Below are 21,191 nucleotides of genomic sequence, written 5' to 3'. Positions count from 1 at the left end.
TACTACTATAAGTTTCACTAATATTTGTGCTGTAAAGCACACTACCAGTAGTTTCAGAACTTACATGTTTATTATTGTACATTGTTTGTAAATAACATTTTGCTTATTGCTACTTTGGTTAGAGCTTATCTATTCTTTTTTTTAGGGTTTATCAGGTTTTCTCCTAGTGTGTGTATATAGTTTACCTGCCATTTATTGCTAGTCTGATAGTGTTTTACTTGCTAGTTTTACCTGATTTGTTTATGATTACAAACAGCAAAAATTTACAACGTGACATCATAAAATTTTACACTGTAAAAGAAAAATGCATAAGTTTTGTTCTTGTTTTTTTAATTTCGCGCAAAGCTACACGAGGGCTATCTGCGCTAGCCGTCCCTAATTTAGCAGTGTAAGACTAGAGGGAAGGCAGCTAGTCATCACCACCCACCGCTAACTCTTGGGCTACTATTTTACCAACGAATAGTGGGATTGACCGTCACATTATAACGCTTCCACGTCTGAAAGGGCAAGCATGTTTGGTGCGACGGGGATTCGAACCCGTGACCCTCAGATTACGAGTCGAACGCCTTAACCAACCTGGTCATGCCGGTCCGAAATGCATAAGTTATATGTATTATAGTTGTAAACAATAAGTTTAAATAAGTTCGGGATTAGGGATAATGAAAATAGAAATTAATTAGAGTGCCAAATTATCGGGGGCGCCAAATATTCAGTAGTTATAGTTTAAGTAGAGCCGTAAGCCTTAATTTCTGCCTAAGGCGCCAATAAGCAATCGCCAGCTGTCTTAAAACTATATAACGTGACTGAGCATGAAATAAAGCAACATACTAGAATGGTAGAACATGATACTACCCTCAGATTATTCACTGTAACATACCAGCGATAGAATTACACTAGAATTTTACAATGTTAAAACACTTTAAAAGCTTACATCGTAGGATAGCAAAGCAACTATTACGCATGATAAGCCTAGAATCTTAGAACATGAAAACGGTGATATTTTACTCTGTAACGTGAGAGTGCACTAGGTATGTACTTTGGAACCAACAGTACAGTGAAATGTCCTCATTGTAGTAGAGCAAGATGGGGAAATTGTTTGTTTACTAAACAGTGTAGGGTTGATTGGCGTTTTTTGGTGCAAAGCAATTACATTTATCTGCGCCCACTGTAGGAAAAGGAATAATAGACTACATTCTGTGTGATTTATCTGTATGAACAACCTTTGTTTTCATTTGTATTTTGCTAACGCAGGTGGGGAGAACTTTATCCTTGCTGATGACATTATTAGTGTCTACATGTGACCTGCAAAGGCTCTAGCACAGGGGTTCCCAACCTTTTGGCATTCGCGATCCCTTACCTAAAAGTTTGAAACCCATGTGACCCCCTACTTTGGGCTTACTATCAGCAGCTTAATTTTTCTTTTATTTTCTGTGAAGGAGAGGGAAAGAAACATCTAAAAAATATTTAAAAATTCTGTAATTTTTTATTAGCAAATTAAATCACATTGGTCCAACCTGAATTCACAAAAAGAACATATATTTCTTAAAATAATATTAACATAGGTTTGAACAGCTATCCAACCCAGCTAGTGAGATGCCTGATGTTGCATTTCAGCAGCAAGCTTTGAAATTCGTGTCCGAGCATTTGTTAGAGCCAGTCTCATGTCATCTCCAACATCCAATCTGTTCTTATTCTTTGTTTTTATATTGACAAGAGTGGAAAATCCTGCCTCACACAAGTAGGTAGAAGCAAATGGAACAAGGACACGTAACGCTATCATGCTGACTTTGGAGTATGACTGATACATAGCGCACCAGAACTGAGTCACAGATTTCACCTTGAAGAGATCACGAGCTGAAGAGTCGTTCCTTAGATCCAGAAATTCATCTTGGATATCATCTGGGATGCTGGATACATCAAGTTCAGTACAAAATGGGTTCATTACCAGGGCCTCCTGTTCCTGTGATAGCTCAGGGAAGTAACGCTCAACTTCCTTTTCTGGAGACTGAAGATGTTCGGTAATCTCATCCTTGAAGAACTGATCCAGTTGGATCTGAGACTCATCCGTCACTCCACAAGGTTTTTCAAACATAGCGATGTTTCCAAGATTGGTTTTCCGACGCCAGTTCTGCAGTTTGGAAACAAAGGCCCGAAGACTATCTTGAAAAAGGAGAACATGTGTTTCCCTTCCTTGAAGCTTCAAATTGAGCTTGTTCAGCTGGTCAAAAATGTCGGCTAGGTACGCATCCCTTTTATCCCATGCTTCATCTTCGAAGTGAGCTACAAGATCTTTCCTTTCTTGAGTCTCCAGGAATAGCTTTATTTCATCTTTCATTTCAAAGACACGATAACGTTTCCTTTCGACAACCAACGTACTGCTGTGTAGAAGAGAAGGACTTCGTGGTCAGCATTCATGTCTTTGCATAGTTCTTTGAATAGGCGAGTGTTGAGTGCTTGAGTCTTCACATAATTTACAATTTTGATTACAAATTCAAGCACTTCCTGCAGAGAGGCAGGGAGAGTCTTACTGGCGAGAGCATATCGGTGAATCATGCAGTGGATGCCCTTTGCTTGAGGTGCTAGCTTCTTCACTCTCGACTGGAATCCTGATTTTGATCCCAGCATAGCCGGTGCCCCATCCGTACAAACCCCACACACGTTTTCCCATTGAAGATCTTCGTCTTGAAAAAAGTTGAAACTTTTTCCATGACATCATCAGCTTTTGTTGTGGTTTCAAGTGCACTGCAGAATAAGAATTCGTCTTTGATGTCACCTGAATTAATGTATCTCACGAAGACAAGCAACTGAGAACATGAACTTACATCTGTTGACTCGTCGAGCTGAAAGGAGAACAAAGGGGAACCCTTGATTTCAGTCACAACCTGTTCCTTCACATCCATAGACATTTTAGAAATGCGCCTCTGTATAGTATTATTTGACAGGGATACTTGCTGCATCTTCTTTGCACTGGCTTCTCCAAGAATAAGATTTACTGCTTTCATCATGCAGGGTTTAAGAAGTGTTTCTCCAATCGTGTGAGGCTTTTTTTGTTTAGCAATTTCGAATGCAATCTCATATGAAGCTTCCACCACGGCTTCACTGCTGCTGAAACGACCCACTTCTATCGATTCTTTGGCTTTTAAGACACCGTTCATGCCGTTTGAAGAAATCCAAACCCTTCTTTGCGTGTTCTGGATGTTTCGTCTCGAGATGACGCTTGAGTTTTGATGGTTTCATTGACTATGCACTCAGGACAGCATGGCACAAAACACACTGTGCTTTCTCGATGCCGTCGTTGGCGAGCACAGTGGTGAAGCCAATGTTGAGGTAGCATTCTGAGTATCTGCGCCGTTTAGCCATGGACACAACTCACCTCTACTGCTTACTTATCGCCTTGTTAAAATAAAATAAAAAATGTTGAATAATGAACGCTTTGGCAACTGTAGATCTTACACTGACTACTTGTGGGGGGTGCAGGTAGAGTAATGATGGGGTAAGCATTGGGAGGGAAGGGAGCGTGGCCAGTCGCGCGATTCGTCATCCATCAATAGCAACGGACATGTGACTCACGTGTCGACAGCGAGCACACACACACTTGATCACAGCTAAACAGACACACAAGCATACGTACATGCGCGTGCACTCACATACTCGCTACTCACTAGTACACACATACATATAGTTGCAGACACATACACATTCACACAGGCACGCATACATACACCCATAATATCACCTAATGACATTGAACTAACGTAGCACACGTTTTGCTTTGCACCGAAACAAAAAAAATGTAAGAGCATGAAAATGTAATTGATGAAATAAAATTAATGTTATCCTAAGCTACTTCTAACAATGCTACGCGACTCCCCTGCCAAGGCTTCGCGACTCCCTTGGGGGTCGCGACACATCGGTTGGGAACCCCTGCTCTAGCAGTTGGGCCCAGCATGGACAAATGGTTAGGGCACTCGACTCGTAATCCAAGGGTTGCGTGTTCGAATCCCTGTCACACCAAACATATTCGTCATTTTAGCCGTGGGGGCGTTATAATGTTACGGTCAGTCCCACTATTCGTTGGTAAAAGAGTGGCCAAAGAGACGGCGGTGGGTGGTGATGACTAGATGCCTTCCCTCTAGTCTTACACTGTTAAATTAGGGACGGCTAGCGCAGGTAGCCGTCGTGTAGCTTTGCGCGAAGTTCAAAACAAATAAACATACTCTAGCAATTTCAACACATATCCGTTGTCAATGTTCAGTTCTAAACAAACTTCACATAGAATGATGAGAGTTCGCTTCTCTTTTTATATATGCATAGTTTATAAACGTGTCAATTTACTATATCGTGTTCCACATCTCCCGTGAGAACGAGTTTTAACTTCACCATAGTTAATTAATACATTCTCTTGCAAAGTTGATGCAAAAATAATCACAAATACTTTCACTGAGTATACCAACATTTTGTTGTTGTTTGGACCATTTCTAAAACACGACTTGCGTAAATATTTGGCTAGGTTATTTCCATAAGGAAAGAGTGTGTGTGTTTTCTTATTGCAAAGCCACATCGGGCTATTTGCTAAGCCCACCGAGGTGAATCGAATCCCTGATTTTAGCGTTTTAAATCCGTAGATTTACCGCTGTACTAACGGGGGGCTCATAAGGAAAGAATCTCGTAGCTTTTTTCGTTTTAGATACACGGATTATCTTCTATTAATGTTTTTTATGCCATTTATCGCTGAAATTACCGTTATTAAGTGATGATACAAAAACTATTTCCCAAATTATCAAGCTGTTCATATGGCTTAAAACTGTGTAGAAAATTACGCGTAGTGGTTATTAAAAGAGATAAAAGAAAAATGTTGGAAAGCAAAACCACCATGAAGTTAACTACATATATATATATATATATATATTTAATTTATACACTATTGTCGATACAACATTTCGGTCAATGCCCTTCTTCAACATTTTTCTTTTAAGTTGTTCATATGGTCAAGTAATGTATGTCAGATCATTAACCTTTACACACAGGGCTCACATTGTTAAATCATTAGTTCAGTTTTAAGCTTCTGTTATCGGCAAATATTTAATGATCTTAGCCAATGAATGTTAAGCTGTTATTTGCATGAGAGTTTATACTGTTAAATAATGAATTTTAGGTTTGTTATCTGTCAGGTTACTCATTTTGTTAAATAATGAATAACAAGCTTTTCTTACTTATAAAGCTGATCAAATTATGCAATAACGAGATTTAGGCTATTATTTATAGTATTTAAATTTTCAAATAAAGAGAACAGTTTCCTGTTATCTTCTAAATAATTTAGATTCGTAACTAATATGTGTTAAACTTCTGTCATTTGTCAAGTTGTTATGCCTCACGCGGGCGAGCTAATTTGTGTGACATTACATCATACTAAGACTGATAATTTTAAACAAATTGTTCTTTACTGGCTCTATACTAGTTCCCGGAATAGTAAAATAACATGTCGAACACGCACCTTGTATCCATCAAGGAACTGGGAGTTGCGTGCCATGTCAACTTAGACTTCTGTTGTTTAGCACTATGTTCATATTATTGGATGATAATATTTATCGTCACCATAAAAACTCAAAAATTTGAATTGGCTTAAAGAGCATCCTTTAAGTGCAGCTCTTTTATTCATATAAAGCTAATTTGTAACTTATAAAGTAATATCAAAATATGTTACTAAATTTTTTGCATGCGAACGTAAATTAATTCACTCTTAATATATGTGATGGTTTTATTTGTACCCAATTTTCAAGCTTTAAAGAAAAGTAGTTGTTTTGCAAAGCGCCCTTGAAATAAATGTAAATTTAGCTTCTTCACCACCTGTTACTGGTGAACTGAATACGTGGGGGACAAAAATCATTTGGTTATTTGCAACATTTTAGTTTAATTTGAGATCAAGCATTTGTTTGTTTTACTTTTAAATAAATATCTGTATTTATGTTTTACCTCTACAACTAAATAAAAGACTGTCTCACAACATCTTTTAATTTCATTTCAGCCACAAACAGCCGTATGTCCATGGCATCACCAGACCTGACTATTCTGTTTTGCGAAGACGCCAAAGAGTGGGACCGATATTTAACCCAAACATTTCTTTCATGTAGTGGACCTCAATCTATCTCCATTAACCACGAGCGTTTAGAAACTTTGGTATTTCCTCTTCCGTCTGTTTGTGCACAGAGCTTTACTTCTGCCAAAGCAGTGCTTATCATTATATCGCCCGCATGTTTGGAGTTCATTGACGGTCATGCTGAAGTCTTCGAATTAGGAAAATTGTTGAGACCTAACCAAACAGTCGCCATGTTGTGTGGCATCGACGAATGCGATATCTCACCTTTCCATAAAGCAGCTCTTGTATCGTACGATGCATGGCCACGTTTGATTGCTCGTGATCAAGACAGAGAATGCGTCGAAAATGTGATTGAGACAACCTTCAGCGTTCTGAACCGTGCTCAAGAAAGTCGAGCCTTTCAAAAAGCACAATTCAAGGTGTCGCCTCGCAAAATCAAAGAGGTATGAGTGCATAACGTTATAATTTCGATTTTTATTTCCAACCTTTATTTCCAATGAATTCATTAAGACGTAGAAATACAAAGAGCGTGCCATAATTTTGTTTTTAATGTTTAACATTTTAATTTTTAAAGATGAATTACGCTATCATCTCATGGAATTAAAAAGACAAGAGCACAAAAGTATGTTATAATTATGTGTTAGTACTAATTATGGTAATTTGAGCATCACCTTACAATGTCACAAAGGTAGGAACACACAAAGTAGGTTATAACTTTTTGTGTTAATTAATATTAATTACATTTCCTTTTCTAAGATAAGAATGAAGGATAACAACGAGCAACTGTAATTACGCGTTAAGCCCCAACGTTTAATTATGATGTAATGAGAAGTTTGAAAATATTTCATGTAGAAATTAAAGTTTCATAATTTGCTCGTCGCCAAATATATTTATATAGCCAAGAATATTTTCTTTGAAAAACAAAATTGATGTGGAAATTTATTGACAACAATTCAAGAACGAGTGATTCCTGAATCAGGAAGATGTAACTCTGCTGTACGAAAGGACGGTTTGTGAAGCTATAATTAGATAACCAAGTACGTAAAGAATTTATTAGTAGTGTTATATCAATTTCCATAAGTAAATGGGTTCTTCTTTATCATTCTGTTAAAAAAAATGCAAAGTCCAGTTCACGTAACGAAAAGGTATATTTGTTTGCACTTAAGTACAAAGGTAGGTGTACAATGGGATGTCTGTGCTGTGTCCACCACAGGTATCGAAACCCAGTTTTAGTATTATAAAGTTTTCAGAATTACCAATGAGCCACGAGGAGGGGTGAACAAAAAGGAAAGTAGTTTATTTCTCCAGGGAAAGTTTTACAACATAAACTATCTTATGAAGTAACGATAACCAAGTAACAAGTCTAATTCACAATAATACTTAAGTCATATACTTGTTACATTTCTCATTATTTTTGCAGCATTTATTCAAAACTTGCTAAAACACTCGTTAACTCAGTACTCGATCCGCAACGCTGTAACAGTCTCAGTAATTAACTGACAAATTAACTGGCTGTCTGATTAATTCTTCAACAACAACTCTGTTGTTTTTACACACAAAAAAAGTTTTCTCCAGGTCTCTAGAAAATTCTAGTCTCGCGTGCATGTCACATAAAATCTAAACAAACACTTAAAATTTTCTAGGCGGCACTCGTCATCATTACGTTACGTCGAAACTTCCTCTATAAACAGTATAAAGTATCTAAATTAAATTATTAAAAACATAGCCTGCAATAGTAGCCAAACATAACACAAGAACATATGTTTTACCAGGATGATCTACACACATCAGGAACCGACGTCTGAATCAATTTGTGGTTCTGTATTGGAATCACTGTCTGGTTATGATAAGTAGAAAATAAACTGTTGGCTAGAAAGGACAAAGAAAATCTGACAGGCATGCGAGTTTATTTATTTACGTCACTTTCCCGCTTTCCTAGTCCTGCTTAGCCTTGTATATATCTCAGTCTCAGCTAATGGTTTCTATCATTTTGACAGTCTGTATATTTGAAAAAGTTCTGATGATTATAAGTAGATCTTTTTTATTATTATTATTTAGTTCGGCACGTGAACGGTTTTGCATAGCTTTAAATGAACGATATAGAAGATTATTTTCATTAGTATTCGATTTAAAAGATATATTATTTTGTCACCCACGGTGTAAATTTTAAAATGTAAACTTTATTTTGTTTTATGCGGGAGTTACACAATCTATAGATAAGTAAAGAGACGTCCACTTCAGAAAAAATGCCATCATAAGTATTATCTAAACAAACTTGAATAAGTATGTCTTTAGAAGTTGATTGTTTATAACATTCTCGCAGGAAACGATCAAGGATGGATCACATATGCTCAATAGAATTCATACAGTGCGATTGGAAGGACCACAAGAAGGTGATAATGTCCTGTCCTTCAAGCTATTGTTTTGTAATTCGAGATGAACAAACGGTAGACATATTCTGAATGAAACACTGCCATTGGCGTAGAGAAATAGAGAGCTTTGTTCAAAAATTATGTATTACACAGAGGTGACCAACGATCAACGCAGAAAAACTGCCGTGTTTTGTCCTGGCTTACAGATGGTTCAGTGAAAGATTCTGAAAACATAATTGCCATGTCCAGGTGCTTCCACTGTCACAGAGTTGGATAAAATTATCGTGTTCGAAAAAACCGGAGGGCATGATAGTATCTGTGACGTCCACTGTTATCGACGTACATTCTGTTGGAGTGAGGAGTGGCTCTCGTCTCAGCCATTTGTTGTATTTATAGCCTGTTCTATGAAAATAACTTGTGACGTTATTGAGACTCTCGTGCATCTGTTCTGAAATGTTTAGGGCATTTGACACAAATCCCCACACGACTACTCCTAGCAGGAATTTGTTTTGTTTGTATTGTGACGCCCAGGCTGTACACAGACCTGTTTTTCCATGTGGTTGGAACTATATTACCACTCTAAACACTGTGGCTAGCAGTATTGAAACTTCTGCAGGTGATTTTGTCTGCCTTCCCATTTTCCAACTATACAACCTTTGAAGATATAGTTAATTTCCAGAATGTCTTTACCTATGGATAGATTTACCTGGAGAGGAATAAATTTTGAAATAAGAGCATAGTTCAACAATGTTTAACCATAATGAGTCATAGAACACGTTTACAAAACACTGCATCTCACTCACACACACATATATAATCTAACTGTGGTAATCCTATCCCTGTGGTGGCTTAGCAATAAATCTCACAGCTCATGACACTAACATTTGAATGTCATAGCTGCAGTTGGTAAAGCACAGATAGTTTGTGTTGTTTGTGTGTAATAACATACAGACAAATGAAGTTTAATGATTTGTATTCTTTTTTACTGTCTTATGTGAGGAAGTTTTGCTGATAGTCTAGTAGATCTGGAAGTTGATTTTCTTATTTAGATGACCAGCACATGACTGAGGGTTTATGTTTGTGATGGCTGTTGATTGTGAAATAAAAGGCTGATTGGTGTTTACTTTATTACCTAGAGACTCATGATGCTAAAAATTTAGTTTTAAGACCTCTGGTGGGAAGAATAAAGATAGAACATTTTGTAGTTTTATGCTTAACATACAAACCAAACATAATTTAAATCATGATTAAATTTTAACTTTACAACCTCAGGATGGCTGGAAGGAGATCTTCACATTAAGAGAAATTTGGCCTTGATGGTCAGTAGATCAGTAGGTTAGACTAATATAGAAAATATATAATGCAAATGAAATATAACAACGTCTTCTTTTATTATTAACATAAAGAAATTTAACTTGCATGGTATATACAGTCATGTGAAAAAGTTAGGACACCCTATGAAAGCTTGTGTATTTTTGTAACATTTTTGGATATATAGATATTTAATCTCAATTTTAACAATACTGAGAGATTATAGGAATACAACAAAACAATTAAAACTGAAGAAACGACTTTTCAAGATCTTCTGTAAATGTAGTTCTACAAAAATGCATATTCTAACTGAGGAAAAGGTTAAGACACCCCCACATTTATTCCGACTTAAAATGGCTCAACTCACACACAGGTGTATCACACCAGGTGCACATGATTAGAAGATTGTCACTCAGCATTTTGAATAAGGCTTGCCCTATTTAAACCTCAGACATTTAGTTTGGTGTGCTCCTGACTGTTGAAGTGAGAGGGAGCACCATGGTGAGAGCAAAAGAGCTGTCTGAGGCCTTCAGAAAAAACATTGTAGTAGCTTATGAGTCTGGTAAGGGATTTAAAAAGATCCCAAAAGATTTTGAAATCAGCCATTTCCACTGTCCGGAAAATAGTCAACAAGTGAGGGGCTTTTAAAACAACTGCCAACATGCCCAGGTTTGGTCGTCTAAACAAGTTCATCCCAAGAGCAGACCACAAGATGCTAAAGGAGGTCTCCAAACACCCTAACATGTTATCATGGGGCCTACAGCAGGCTCTGGCTACTGTTGATGTGAAAGTGCATGCCTCTACAATCAGAAAGAGACTGCACAAGTTTAACTTGCATGGGAGGTGTGCAAGGAGGACACCTTTGCTCTCTAAGAGAAACATAAAGGCAACTGAAGTTTGCCAGAGAGAATGTAGAAAAGGACCAGGACTTCTGGAATAATGTTCTTTGGACAGATGAGTCCAAAATTGAATTATTTGGACACCAGAACGGAGGGCATGTTTGGCATAAACCAAATACAGCATTCCAGGAAAAGAACCTCATACAAACTGTGAAGCATGGAGGTGGAAGTGTCATGGTTTGGAGCTGCTTTGTTGCAGCAGGACATGGACAGCTCACAATCATAGAATCCACCATGAATTCTACTGTGTCAGAGGGTGTTTGAGGATCATATGAGACCATCTGTACAAAAATTAAAGCTGAAGTGGAACTGAAGTTTGCCAGAGAGAATGTAGAAAAGGACCAGGACTTCTGGAATAATGTTCTTTGGACAGATGAGTCCAAAATTGAATTATTTGGACACCAGAACGGAGGGCATGTTTGGCATAAACCAAATACAGCATTCCAGGAAAAGAACCTCATACAAACTGTGAAGCATGGAGGTGGAAGTGTCATGGTTTGGAGCTGCTTTGTTGCAGCAGGACATGGACAGCTCACAATCATAGAATCTGCCATGAATTCTACTGTGTCAGAGGGTGTTTGAGGATCATATGAGACCATCTGTACAAAAATTAAAGCTGAAGTGGAACTGGACCCTTCAACACGACAATGACCCAAAACATACCAGTAAATCCACCAAGGACTAGCTGAAAACTAAGAAATGGAGAGTCCTGGAATGGCCGAGTCAAAGTCCAGATCTTAATCCCATTGAGATGCTGTTGGGTGACTTGAAATGGGCTGTACATGCAAGAAAACCCTCAAACATCTCACAGCTGAAAGAATTCTGCATTGAGGAGTGGGGCAAACTTTCTTCAGACTGATGTCAGAGACTGGTAGATGGCTACAAGAAGCATCTCACTGCAGTTATTTCAGCCAAAGGGGGTAACACTAGCTATTATGGGGTAGGGTGTCCTAACTTTTTTCTCAGTTAGAATATGCATTTTTGTAGAATTACATTTACAGAAGATCTTGAAAAGTCTTTTTTTCAGTTTTAATTGTTTAATTATATTCCTATTATCTCTCAGTATTGTTGAAATTGAGATTAAATATCTATATATCCAAAAATGTTACACAAATACACAGGCTTTCATAGGGTGCCCTAACCTTTTCACATGGCTGTACACTAGAATGCATATTGTTGCATATTATGATTTCAAATAATCTGAAACTGAATTAAACTCTAATTCTAATTTAGAAGTTAACTAAATGTAGAGACTATCATATTTATAATGTTTGCCAACAAGATTGATATTCACAATTTTCTTTCTTAATACAAATTTATTTTAATGCACAAACAACAATACAATTTATAATAATACTTATTACAAATGATTTATATACAAAAGTTGCATAAACTTACAGAGTATTGAATATTTTATTCAATCCAGAACTTCCTTGGTATATCTTATCAAAGGTTCAAAATCTACAAACATTCCTGGTCAAATTTCTGTAGTTTCCTGATTAATAAGCATTAATCACAGTTATAGCTTCTGAGGTTTATCGTATACCAACTTTAGCTAACTAACAATATATACTTACTTGAAACAAACATCAATGTTAAAATAAATATTTATTAGTAAACCCATTAAAATAAAAAATGAAATATTTTATAAACTGAAAACATTATCAAATGAAGTTGCTCTGTATTTACTTCAGCCTTCATTTGCTTTAATATTTATTACCATATTTTCTTAAAATAAAAATTTTTGTAATTCATTCTTTTTTGCCCATTTTAATAGTAACACTGTTATAAATTGTGGAAGATTTTGTTCTGCTTATTTGTTTGATTGGAAACTATTTACATGAAGAATGATGTCTAGGGGAAGGGAATATATATTCAGAGAATCTTTGTTCATTATTATTTTGTGAAGTATTTATTGGTTTCTTTCCCAATGAGTATTTGTTAATTTGTGTAGTCCTGAGTGATAAAAAAAATCTATATGCAGAACATTATATGTAAAGACCAGCCAGTTGAAAATTTGTATTTAAACACTGACTTGTAGGAGTCAACAAAGATGTAGGTTGATAATTTCACACTAAATTATAATTTATGATTAGTTATTATAAAAAATGTTAAACATTTAATAAGTGTGTACAAACATCATGTCAGAAAGAGCCCTTTTTAAAAGTCTTTCAAATAATGAAAAACATGTCAAGAATTTGTTTAAATTTTAATTATATATGTTTGACATATTCTGTTACCTTAAAATTGTGCATGGTTTAACATTCTATAGGGTAACGGGAAAGTGTACGTGATCTTAGACAGAGCTATCAGGGATGATCAGAAGGTTCAGGTGGTACTAGAAGGTAATGGAGTTAAGGAATTGCCAGTGAAAAGAAGGAACCCATACACCTTACAGTTTGTAGTTCCTGGTAAGTCTTGTCATTTGTAGTTCTTAGAAAACTAGTTTAATGTATCTTACAGTGTACAGTTCTTGTTATAAAACATATATCACAGTTTTATAGTTTTTGGTAAATTAGATAAATCTTTTCAAAGTATAGTTTCTGTTATGAAAGTTAAAATGTACCTTCCAGTTTGGAGTTTTCTTTGTAAGTTAGTTAAAACATACCTTACAGTTTCTTACATGTACCCTTTTCTGAACTACTGATTTCTTTTTGATGAAAGGCTCAGGCTGTGATTCTCAGAAAACAGTTGCTAGAATGAGGAGCAAACAAAATGCATTCCTTTGATATATATTATACAGAATCTATTAATATGAAAGAAATTCTCAAATGCTTGGCTGTATTTTTAAAACAACTGAGAAGTAGTATAAGGGGTAAAATTTGGGTGATTTCTGCCACCCATCGTTAGGTCTGGTAGTTGTATGGATTGTCTGTATAATATGGAAAAAAAAACTACAGATGGTAGAAGCATTCTTGTAACAGAATTGTAAGGATCATTTTATATGTGTTTTCATTAATAAATATTTTAAAATTACCAGACAAAGAGCATCCCAGCTCAAAACATTGTGACTGTTAAAAAAATATCTGATAATCATTTACCATTTATTTGTGGTCTTAGTTTAATTTTTTTGACTTTGATCTTGTAATGTTTCAACTGATTGAGCGAACGTTCAGTTAAAAAGGCATGTTAATTAGTGACTGAGTTTTGTGCTTACAAAAGTGTGATTTTTTTTTCTTCTTCTTGGTCTGGCTCAAGAATGTTTACCCATTTCCTCTTATGTATGTTTAGATGCATGAATACTGAATCTCTTAAACGATGTCCTTGGTTGTGTCTGTAAATGGTTTCTATTTGGAATGGACTTCATGGTTCTGACCACATTAAACTTGTTGACCATACATAAGTAGATTGATTGATTCTATGTATTTGATAAAAGTTGAAGATATAACTAATCGAATAATCATTTCATTTGGAGGTTTGTGGGATGTATTGGTCTTCAGGTGTTTTATCATTAGTGTCAGAGATATTTTCAGGTTTCTTCCTTCACTCATTGTGTTGTAAAATTCCCTATTTGATGGAAGAATTGAAAATTAAGATATTTGTCTTTGTTTGAATAACTTTTTATCTGTTGATTAAAATGTTCAAGAAAATAAGAGTTGCTTTCTCCAGTTGCAAGATAATCTTGATTTTACTGTCAAAGGAGCTTAGTGAAGAAATAGAGGGTGGGAACTAGGAGATAAGGGTGTCTTCTACATATCTTTCAAAGAACCTTTGATCAAATATTTCTATGTAAAGTTACCCTAGATTGGTGACAGTGATGAACTGGACTGTCAATTTATTTATAATTGACTGTCTTTAAGATACATAGTTTTCTCAGAAAGTTAAATAGTGACAATATTTTTGCCTCTTTAAGTAAGACAGTAGAGAATATGCAAATTTTTACTTATGTTTTTGTTTTTTATAAGCACTTGTTTCTCTGTAGGAAAGTATGTTGGTGATTATTGGTGCTTGTTGTCCTTCAATACTAGAAATGAGAATTTTGGGAAGGAAACATGAGACCCAGTATTTCTTTGGTTTCACCACTTGTTACTGAACTAAAGTGGTTTATGTGGATTTCATTCTTCATTCGAAACCTAGGACAAATTAAAGAATGAGGCCAGACTTGTGTAATCTATGTGTGAAGATTTTTTGTTGTCCTACACTCATCACAGAAAGATCTTATATTTACAGTGATATTCTGAGGAATATGTAGCATGTTAATACCATTGATTTATTATTCTCAATTATTTAGTGTACAAGTGTAGGCAAAGTGTTGTTTTCCCTTCAACACCAAAATTGCAAATATTTGTGACAAAGAAATATGAAGTACAATGTGTTTATGAATTTGTTGCTTGTCACTGAGCCAGATTGGCTTTATGGAATTACACTTACAATGGTAACCTTGGGCAAGGACAACTTATACTATTTGGTACTGTTTTCTTTGTGTTTTAAATATATCATTTTTTGTGTACCTGTGATATTGAAGTTGGTTGCTATTTTTTAATATTTTTAAGTTATATTTATATGCTAAGATTGGTGACTACTGTTTTTGTTTTTAATAAATTTCTATACTTCTTCTTTGCAATAACACTGAGAACATTTTCTTTTAACTATTTCCATTTCTGTTATAAAGTTGAAGATTACTGTTTATCGAATTTGTCTTCCTCTGTTTTAATACTGATGGCTAAATAATATTTGTTGTTGGCTGTGTGAGTAATTATAAGTAATTGGAGAGTACTTTTCAGTGATTTTAATTTAAGAAACAATAACAGTGTTTATATAACAATAATGCATTGTTTAAGGATTTTGTATATATTTATACATTTATGTAAATTTTATTTTCAGACAGCTGTATGCAAGTGTGTAAGCTGCTAAATGTTCATGTAAAATGTGATGACTTTTTCTTGGGTGTTCGTGCTTTGAAATGTGAATCAAAAATGGGAGAGCTGTTTACATTACTGCAGAGCGTTAATTCACCTTACGAAATGCTGCGACAAACCATGGGAGTTGCATCCTGTAGCGAAGTGGATAATTTACTTGTAAAAAACTTCCAAAGAAACCTTCCATCAATAGGATTTAAGTTGCTGGATCTGGATATTAACCTAAACCTGAAGAGTAAGCATAATTTTAACAGTAATTATTTGTTAGTTTGCATATCATCTCAAATCATAAGTAGTGAATTTTAACAACTATTGGTTGTTAATTAACTAGGATTAGATATCATCTCAATCATAGAGTAGTTATATGTCTATGAAGACTGTACACCTTACTTTCTAGCACCTGAACCTAAGTGACTTTCACTGACTCCAGAAGGATGTTTGTCATTTTGGCTGTTATGAATATTAAATTTTCACAAAATTGTGCTTAGTTTTCATCAGAACAGAATATTCTGGCAAAAATAATAGCTAGGATTCTTGATTATCTAACTCTTCTTAAAAACAATCATAATTTTCTGTGTTCTGTTTTATCATAAACAAGACAGAAATCCCCCTCTCCCCAAAAAAAGAGGAATAAAAACTGTATACTAATTATAATTTAAAGCTCTCATAAGTAAAATGGTTTGTGTTTAGAATGGACTTCATGATTCTGGCCACATTAAACTTGTTGACAATACAGTAGTAGATTGATTGATTCTGTGTATTCGATAAAAGTTGAAGATATAACTAACTGAATAATCATTTCACTTGGAGGTTTGTGGGATGTATTGGTTTTCATGTACTTGGTCATCAGTGTGTGAGATATTTTCCAGTTTTTTTTCTTCACTTACTCTGTTGTAAGGTTCTCTAGTTAGTTGAACTAAAATCTTCATTATGTGGTTTTAAAAACTTCACACTCTGACCAATACTTTTTTACAGTTTAATACATGAAGTAAATTTCCACATGACTTTGTTGACCTTATATACTTTTATTTGAAATCTACACAACATCAAAGAACTTCAGCTATTTCACTGGCAGCAGAAAGCAAATTGCTAACCCCTAATAATTTATATTGACAAGTTCTTTGCTCAAAATTACATAATTATTCACAATTTTTAAAGGTTGTGAATTGATACTTTTTGTTAAATATTCTTAATATAAATTATTTTTATCCTTTTTATTGGAAGAAAATTTCTTAGTACTTTCACAAAACCAAATATTTCCCATTAGAAAACTAATATCACTTATACTGGACTTTCATAAAATGTACCATTAATACTGATGAGCATTAATTATTTCTAACTTTGACACAAAACTTCCTGTTTCTAACTCTTACCTAAAGTCCATGTGGCTATAGAAATTTCTTCATATCTTTAAACTGTCTTATTCTCGGTTACAATAACATCTCATTAATTGAAACCAAACATTTTCTCATCTTGGCTATAATTACTTCTCAATAAAACTATCTTAAAATCTCCTCAGTGTGGTTGTAGAAACTTCACACTATGACTAGCACTGACTTTAAACCTCTTTGAATAGTAGGAGGAGAAGGTTTCTAATACCAGAGGAAGAATAACTGCTATTTAACAGGACTTAAATTTTTTCCCACCAGGTGAAGATAAGCTCCTCATTAATACTAATTAAAAATCTCCATTGCTTGGTGAAGATAACTTTACATAATTTCTTCTAGGTGATGAAGAACTTCCCACATTACTTCATTTTTCTGCCAGGTATGGTTTAAGAGAACTGACTTCACAGTTGCTTCAGTGTTCTGGGGCAGCACAGGCGTGTAAACTTCAGAATGTTAATGGCTTCTCTCCAGCTCAGCTAGCTAACCAGGAAGGACACAATGATATTGCAGGAATGCTTGAAGATTATCAGGCATGTTTATAATATATGTGTACAGTATGGTTGGAAAGAATTTATTCAGTTGTGTTTTTGCAGTCTCCTAACTTCAGAGAAAAGGAAAGTTTGATCTGTGATTGTACTTTAACAGATATTCATTGAAATGCAGTAAATCTTGAAATCTCCAACAAATATCATTGTTGTTTGAAACAAACTAATTATTTATGTTAATTGTAAAATGGCTGCATGGTTTAAATTTCCTTAAGCCTGTATTTAAATAAATATAATTTATAAACTTCTTTAATGTTTTTTATTATGTTGTATTTTGTTCATAGTTATGATTAAATTTTCTTCACACAATAAACAGGATATTAGCTACTTTACAATTTAATGGAAATAATTATGAAAATACACAAGCAATATGCATACATGAATTACCAGCAATGAGTACTAGAGAAGTTATTGATGAGAAATCTATTGATTAATACAAAAAATATAAAGGAAAGCAAAATATGATGTATAATGCACTGTTATTTTCTATTACATTATTATGACATCTTATCTCAAATCTTCTAAACTACTGTTCAGCATTTTTCATCCAAGTTCCAAATTGCTTGGTTGGCTTTTGACCTTCTCAATTTTCACATGAACCTATACAGTTCCAAGCATGTCCATCTCAGGACTTTGTGCAGACCAAAGCATGGTTGTAAGTGTTCTACCAACTTCTATATCATTTCATCACATTTTCTGTATGCTTGGGATCAGATAATTGTCTTGCTGGAAGGTGAATTCATGCTAAATGAGCCTTTTTTTAAGAGTATGACATAATGGACTGCAATCTGATTCTATTTATAAGTAGTCATAGTGTCACAGCTATATGTAGATCATTCACAGTATTAGCTGAAGTGCATCCTTAGTTTTGTACTGATTCTTCCATATACTTTACTGTAAATGTTGTATATTGACTATAGTAACATCCTTCTCTCTTTCATTGAATACTATCATTAACTGTTCCTGAACAAGTCTGAAAGAGCATGCATTTCTGGCTGTGCTCATTTCACCATTTGTGTCGTGATGCCAGTTCAACTTTTTTGTTCGATCACCTCTCATTAGTAGCAATCTTCTGCAGATAAACATTCACTAAGATCACTTTGTGCTAATGTGTAGTTTGCTGTTCTCAAGATATTCACAACTGAATTTACATCAAGATCATTGACAATATATGTACTTGACATTCATTTGTCTAATACAAACTTATTCTTGCAGTATTTTTTTTGTTCTTTTTACTGCTTTTGTTATTAACAGTTCCATTCTTGCTTACAACTTCTGTTGATACTTGGAAAGTGGCTGCAACCCTTTTACACAGAGCTTTCTTAACCAGCCAAATCTTTCTACTCTCTTGTCATATGATTGGATATATGCTACTATTACAGGGCATAATATGACTGTCTGAATTTTTATACACTCTATACTGGCATGAAAGCTTCCAGTTGGTTGGATTGCAACTAATCACAGTGTAAAATAACAAAACATAATTAATCTGGTACAGTTCATTTTCACACATTAAAGAGGTGGAATTCTTATAGGATTTATTTATCATATCCTTTTACCTAACCATTTCAGTGATTGTTTCCAACATTATATGTTAACATTTAAGTACATTTTTTTTTTTTCTGTTGAAGGTTGTTTAAAACTTTTGGGTTTTATATGCAAACTAAATAAGTGGCAAAAATAAAATCTTTCAATAAATATATACAGTGATTTACTTTACTTTTATTATTTTCTGTATTTTCTTTAAAAAAGTTTAAATTGGGCAGCAAAACTTGTACCACAACAAACTGACAAGAGTTGCAAATTGCAAGATGTGTTATCACCACAAGTACATTAATGACATGAAGTTATTTCTGATGAAGATAAGGTCATCAATAAATGAGGGAACTTTATAATGTAACAAAACATATCATATATCATAACAGCCTAAACAGCTATGAGTCAAATAGAGTATTATCAACTCATTTAGATTCTATGTGATATTTCATAACAAAGCTCAGTTTATAATTTGAATAAGTAAACTGTTACAGAGTTCAACGCTCATACTAGAGGAGCATAACAAACGGTCATATCTTATCAGCCTAGCTCGATTTGTACTGTGGGAGCTTTGTAACAAACCTAATTCTAGGATAACCATTATAAACCCATCAATGTTAAACGTTTTTTAAAACTGTTTATGCATAAGATTGCTTGTGGATCTATGGGTTTGTTAGCTATGTTTCCTAATAACACATGAATCACTCTTAAGATTGTAAACAAAACATACGACCAATATAGCATCTAATCTCACTAATTACTGCTGGCAGGTTTTTGTGTAGTTTACTTAGAAATTAGTGGTTTAACTAAGTTTTGGTTAGCTCTTTAAACATTTTACAATTTGTAAGAAGTACAAACACAAAATTAGTTGAATCAATATGTAGGCCACTGCAGTAGGGAATGGTATAAATACAAAATGGTAACTTGAGGATTAAATAAAAAAAACTGTTCTGCTGTTGGCTTTTCTTATACACCCTCTGTTTTTATCTTACAAGAATTGTTAGTTGGTGTGAGTTAGAATACCTAAGTAATATATCTGAAAAACTGATGTATCAACAAACAACAGGATTGAACATGGTTTTGTTTTTGTGCAGAAATTGACCGAGAGTGAAGGTTTTGATTCTTCAGCTGATGGAACAATAGAAACAATTTATGGTAATGAATTACAATTTTTGTAATTAATTAGTCCATTTAAAAATGGTAACAATAAATATATTTTTCTGTTTATTTAAATTTTAAAATTTTTATGAAAATTAAAATAAGTGTTTTTCCAAAAGATACTTACTTAAAGGTGCTGAAAGTTTTTATACTTTTGCAGAATGTATGCAGGACAATGAAGATCCTGAATCACACGTTTATGATGTCCCATTTCCTCTTCCTATTCCTTCAATATTTGGCAACCTGAATGACGTGCCTGTTTATACAGGATCCATGCTGATTGAGGGACATATGGAATCACACTATCTGGAAATGGCCTCAGGTTATAAGCCACAAAATTCAGGTAACTTTTAGGAATATATTTCAGTAAAAGTTTTATCATCATCTACTCACAAAAATGTATAAATATATATGATAAGGAAGTGTAAACATGGTGTAGGTCAACATTTGAACTGTTGCAAGCTTGATGCTTCTTAAAAACTCCAAACTTGAAGAAATTTCAATAGTGACAGTTAGCTAGTTCATTTTGTATTGCTCATACAGGTCACTTGATAAGTTGCTATAGACTTCCAAATATGAACATCAAATCATTTAAACATGTTGTTGCTTTGAAAATTACAAATGTTTTTCACATTTTGTGTTAAACAGTGTAACTGATTTGGTGATTTTAAGTATTCTGCAAGTGGTAGTAATAATAGTGAGACCTGAAGTCATACAAAATATTTGCTTGAATTTGGTTTAAGTCAAATGTTTGTTAAAAGTAATTTATATTAAAATATGTTATAAAGGTTCTTAATTACAAGAAAAAAATAAAACTTTCTATATCTTATCCAAGATTAGTAACACAATAAAATACTGAAATTCAGAAACAATAAGCAGAAGATTATTTCATCCTAAATTAGGGTGGCACAAGCCTCTTTCCAGTGGGATGAAAAAAAACTGAGGACTCCACTCTACATCTTATGGGTTTACATAGTGTAGAACTTATTAAATGAACCAACTTTAAAAGTAAATACTTTTCATTGG

At 34.3% G+C, this 21,191-nt stretch overlaps 1 protein-coding gene across 5 annotated transcripts in view; it reads left to right on the top strand.

The window, feature by feature from the left end:
• Positions 1-21,191, top strand: part of LOC143229572 (uncharacterized) — an 89,492-nt gene that overhangs the window by 59,814 nt on the left and 8,487 nt on the right. For all 5 annotated transcript variants that reach the window (XM_076462117.1, XM_076462115.1, XM_076462116.1 and 2 more), the window contains 6 exons: positions 6,026-6,540; positions 12,952-13,090; positions 15,504-15,773; positions 17,266-17,456; positions 20,102-20,162; positions 20,326-20,508. In XM_076462117.1, coding sequence (XP_076318232.1) covers positions 6,040-6,540; positions 12,952-13,090; positions 15,504-15,773; positions 17,266-17,456; positions 20,102-20,162; positions 20,326-20,508 — 1,345 coding nt within the window. In that variant the 5' untranslated portion in view covers positions 6,026-6,039. The remainder of the gene's footprint in view (positions 1-6,025; positions 6,541-12,951; positions 13,091-15,503; positions 15,774-17,265; positions 17,457-20,101; positions 20,163-20,325; positions 20,509-21,191) is intronic.

The sequence above is a fragment of the Tachypleus tridentatus genome, chromosome 10 (genome assembly GCF_004210375.1).
Source record: "Tachypleus tridentatus isolate NWPU-2018 chromosome 10, ASM421037v1, whole genome shotgun sequence".
Taxonomy (NCBI): domain Eukaryota; kingdom Metazoa; phylum Arthropoda; class Merostomata; order Xiphosura; family Limulidae; genus Tachypleus; species Tachypleus tridentatus.
This window is presented reverse-complemented; position numbering and strand designations above follow the sequence as displayed.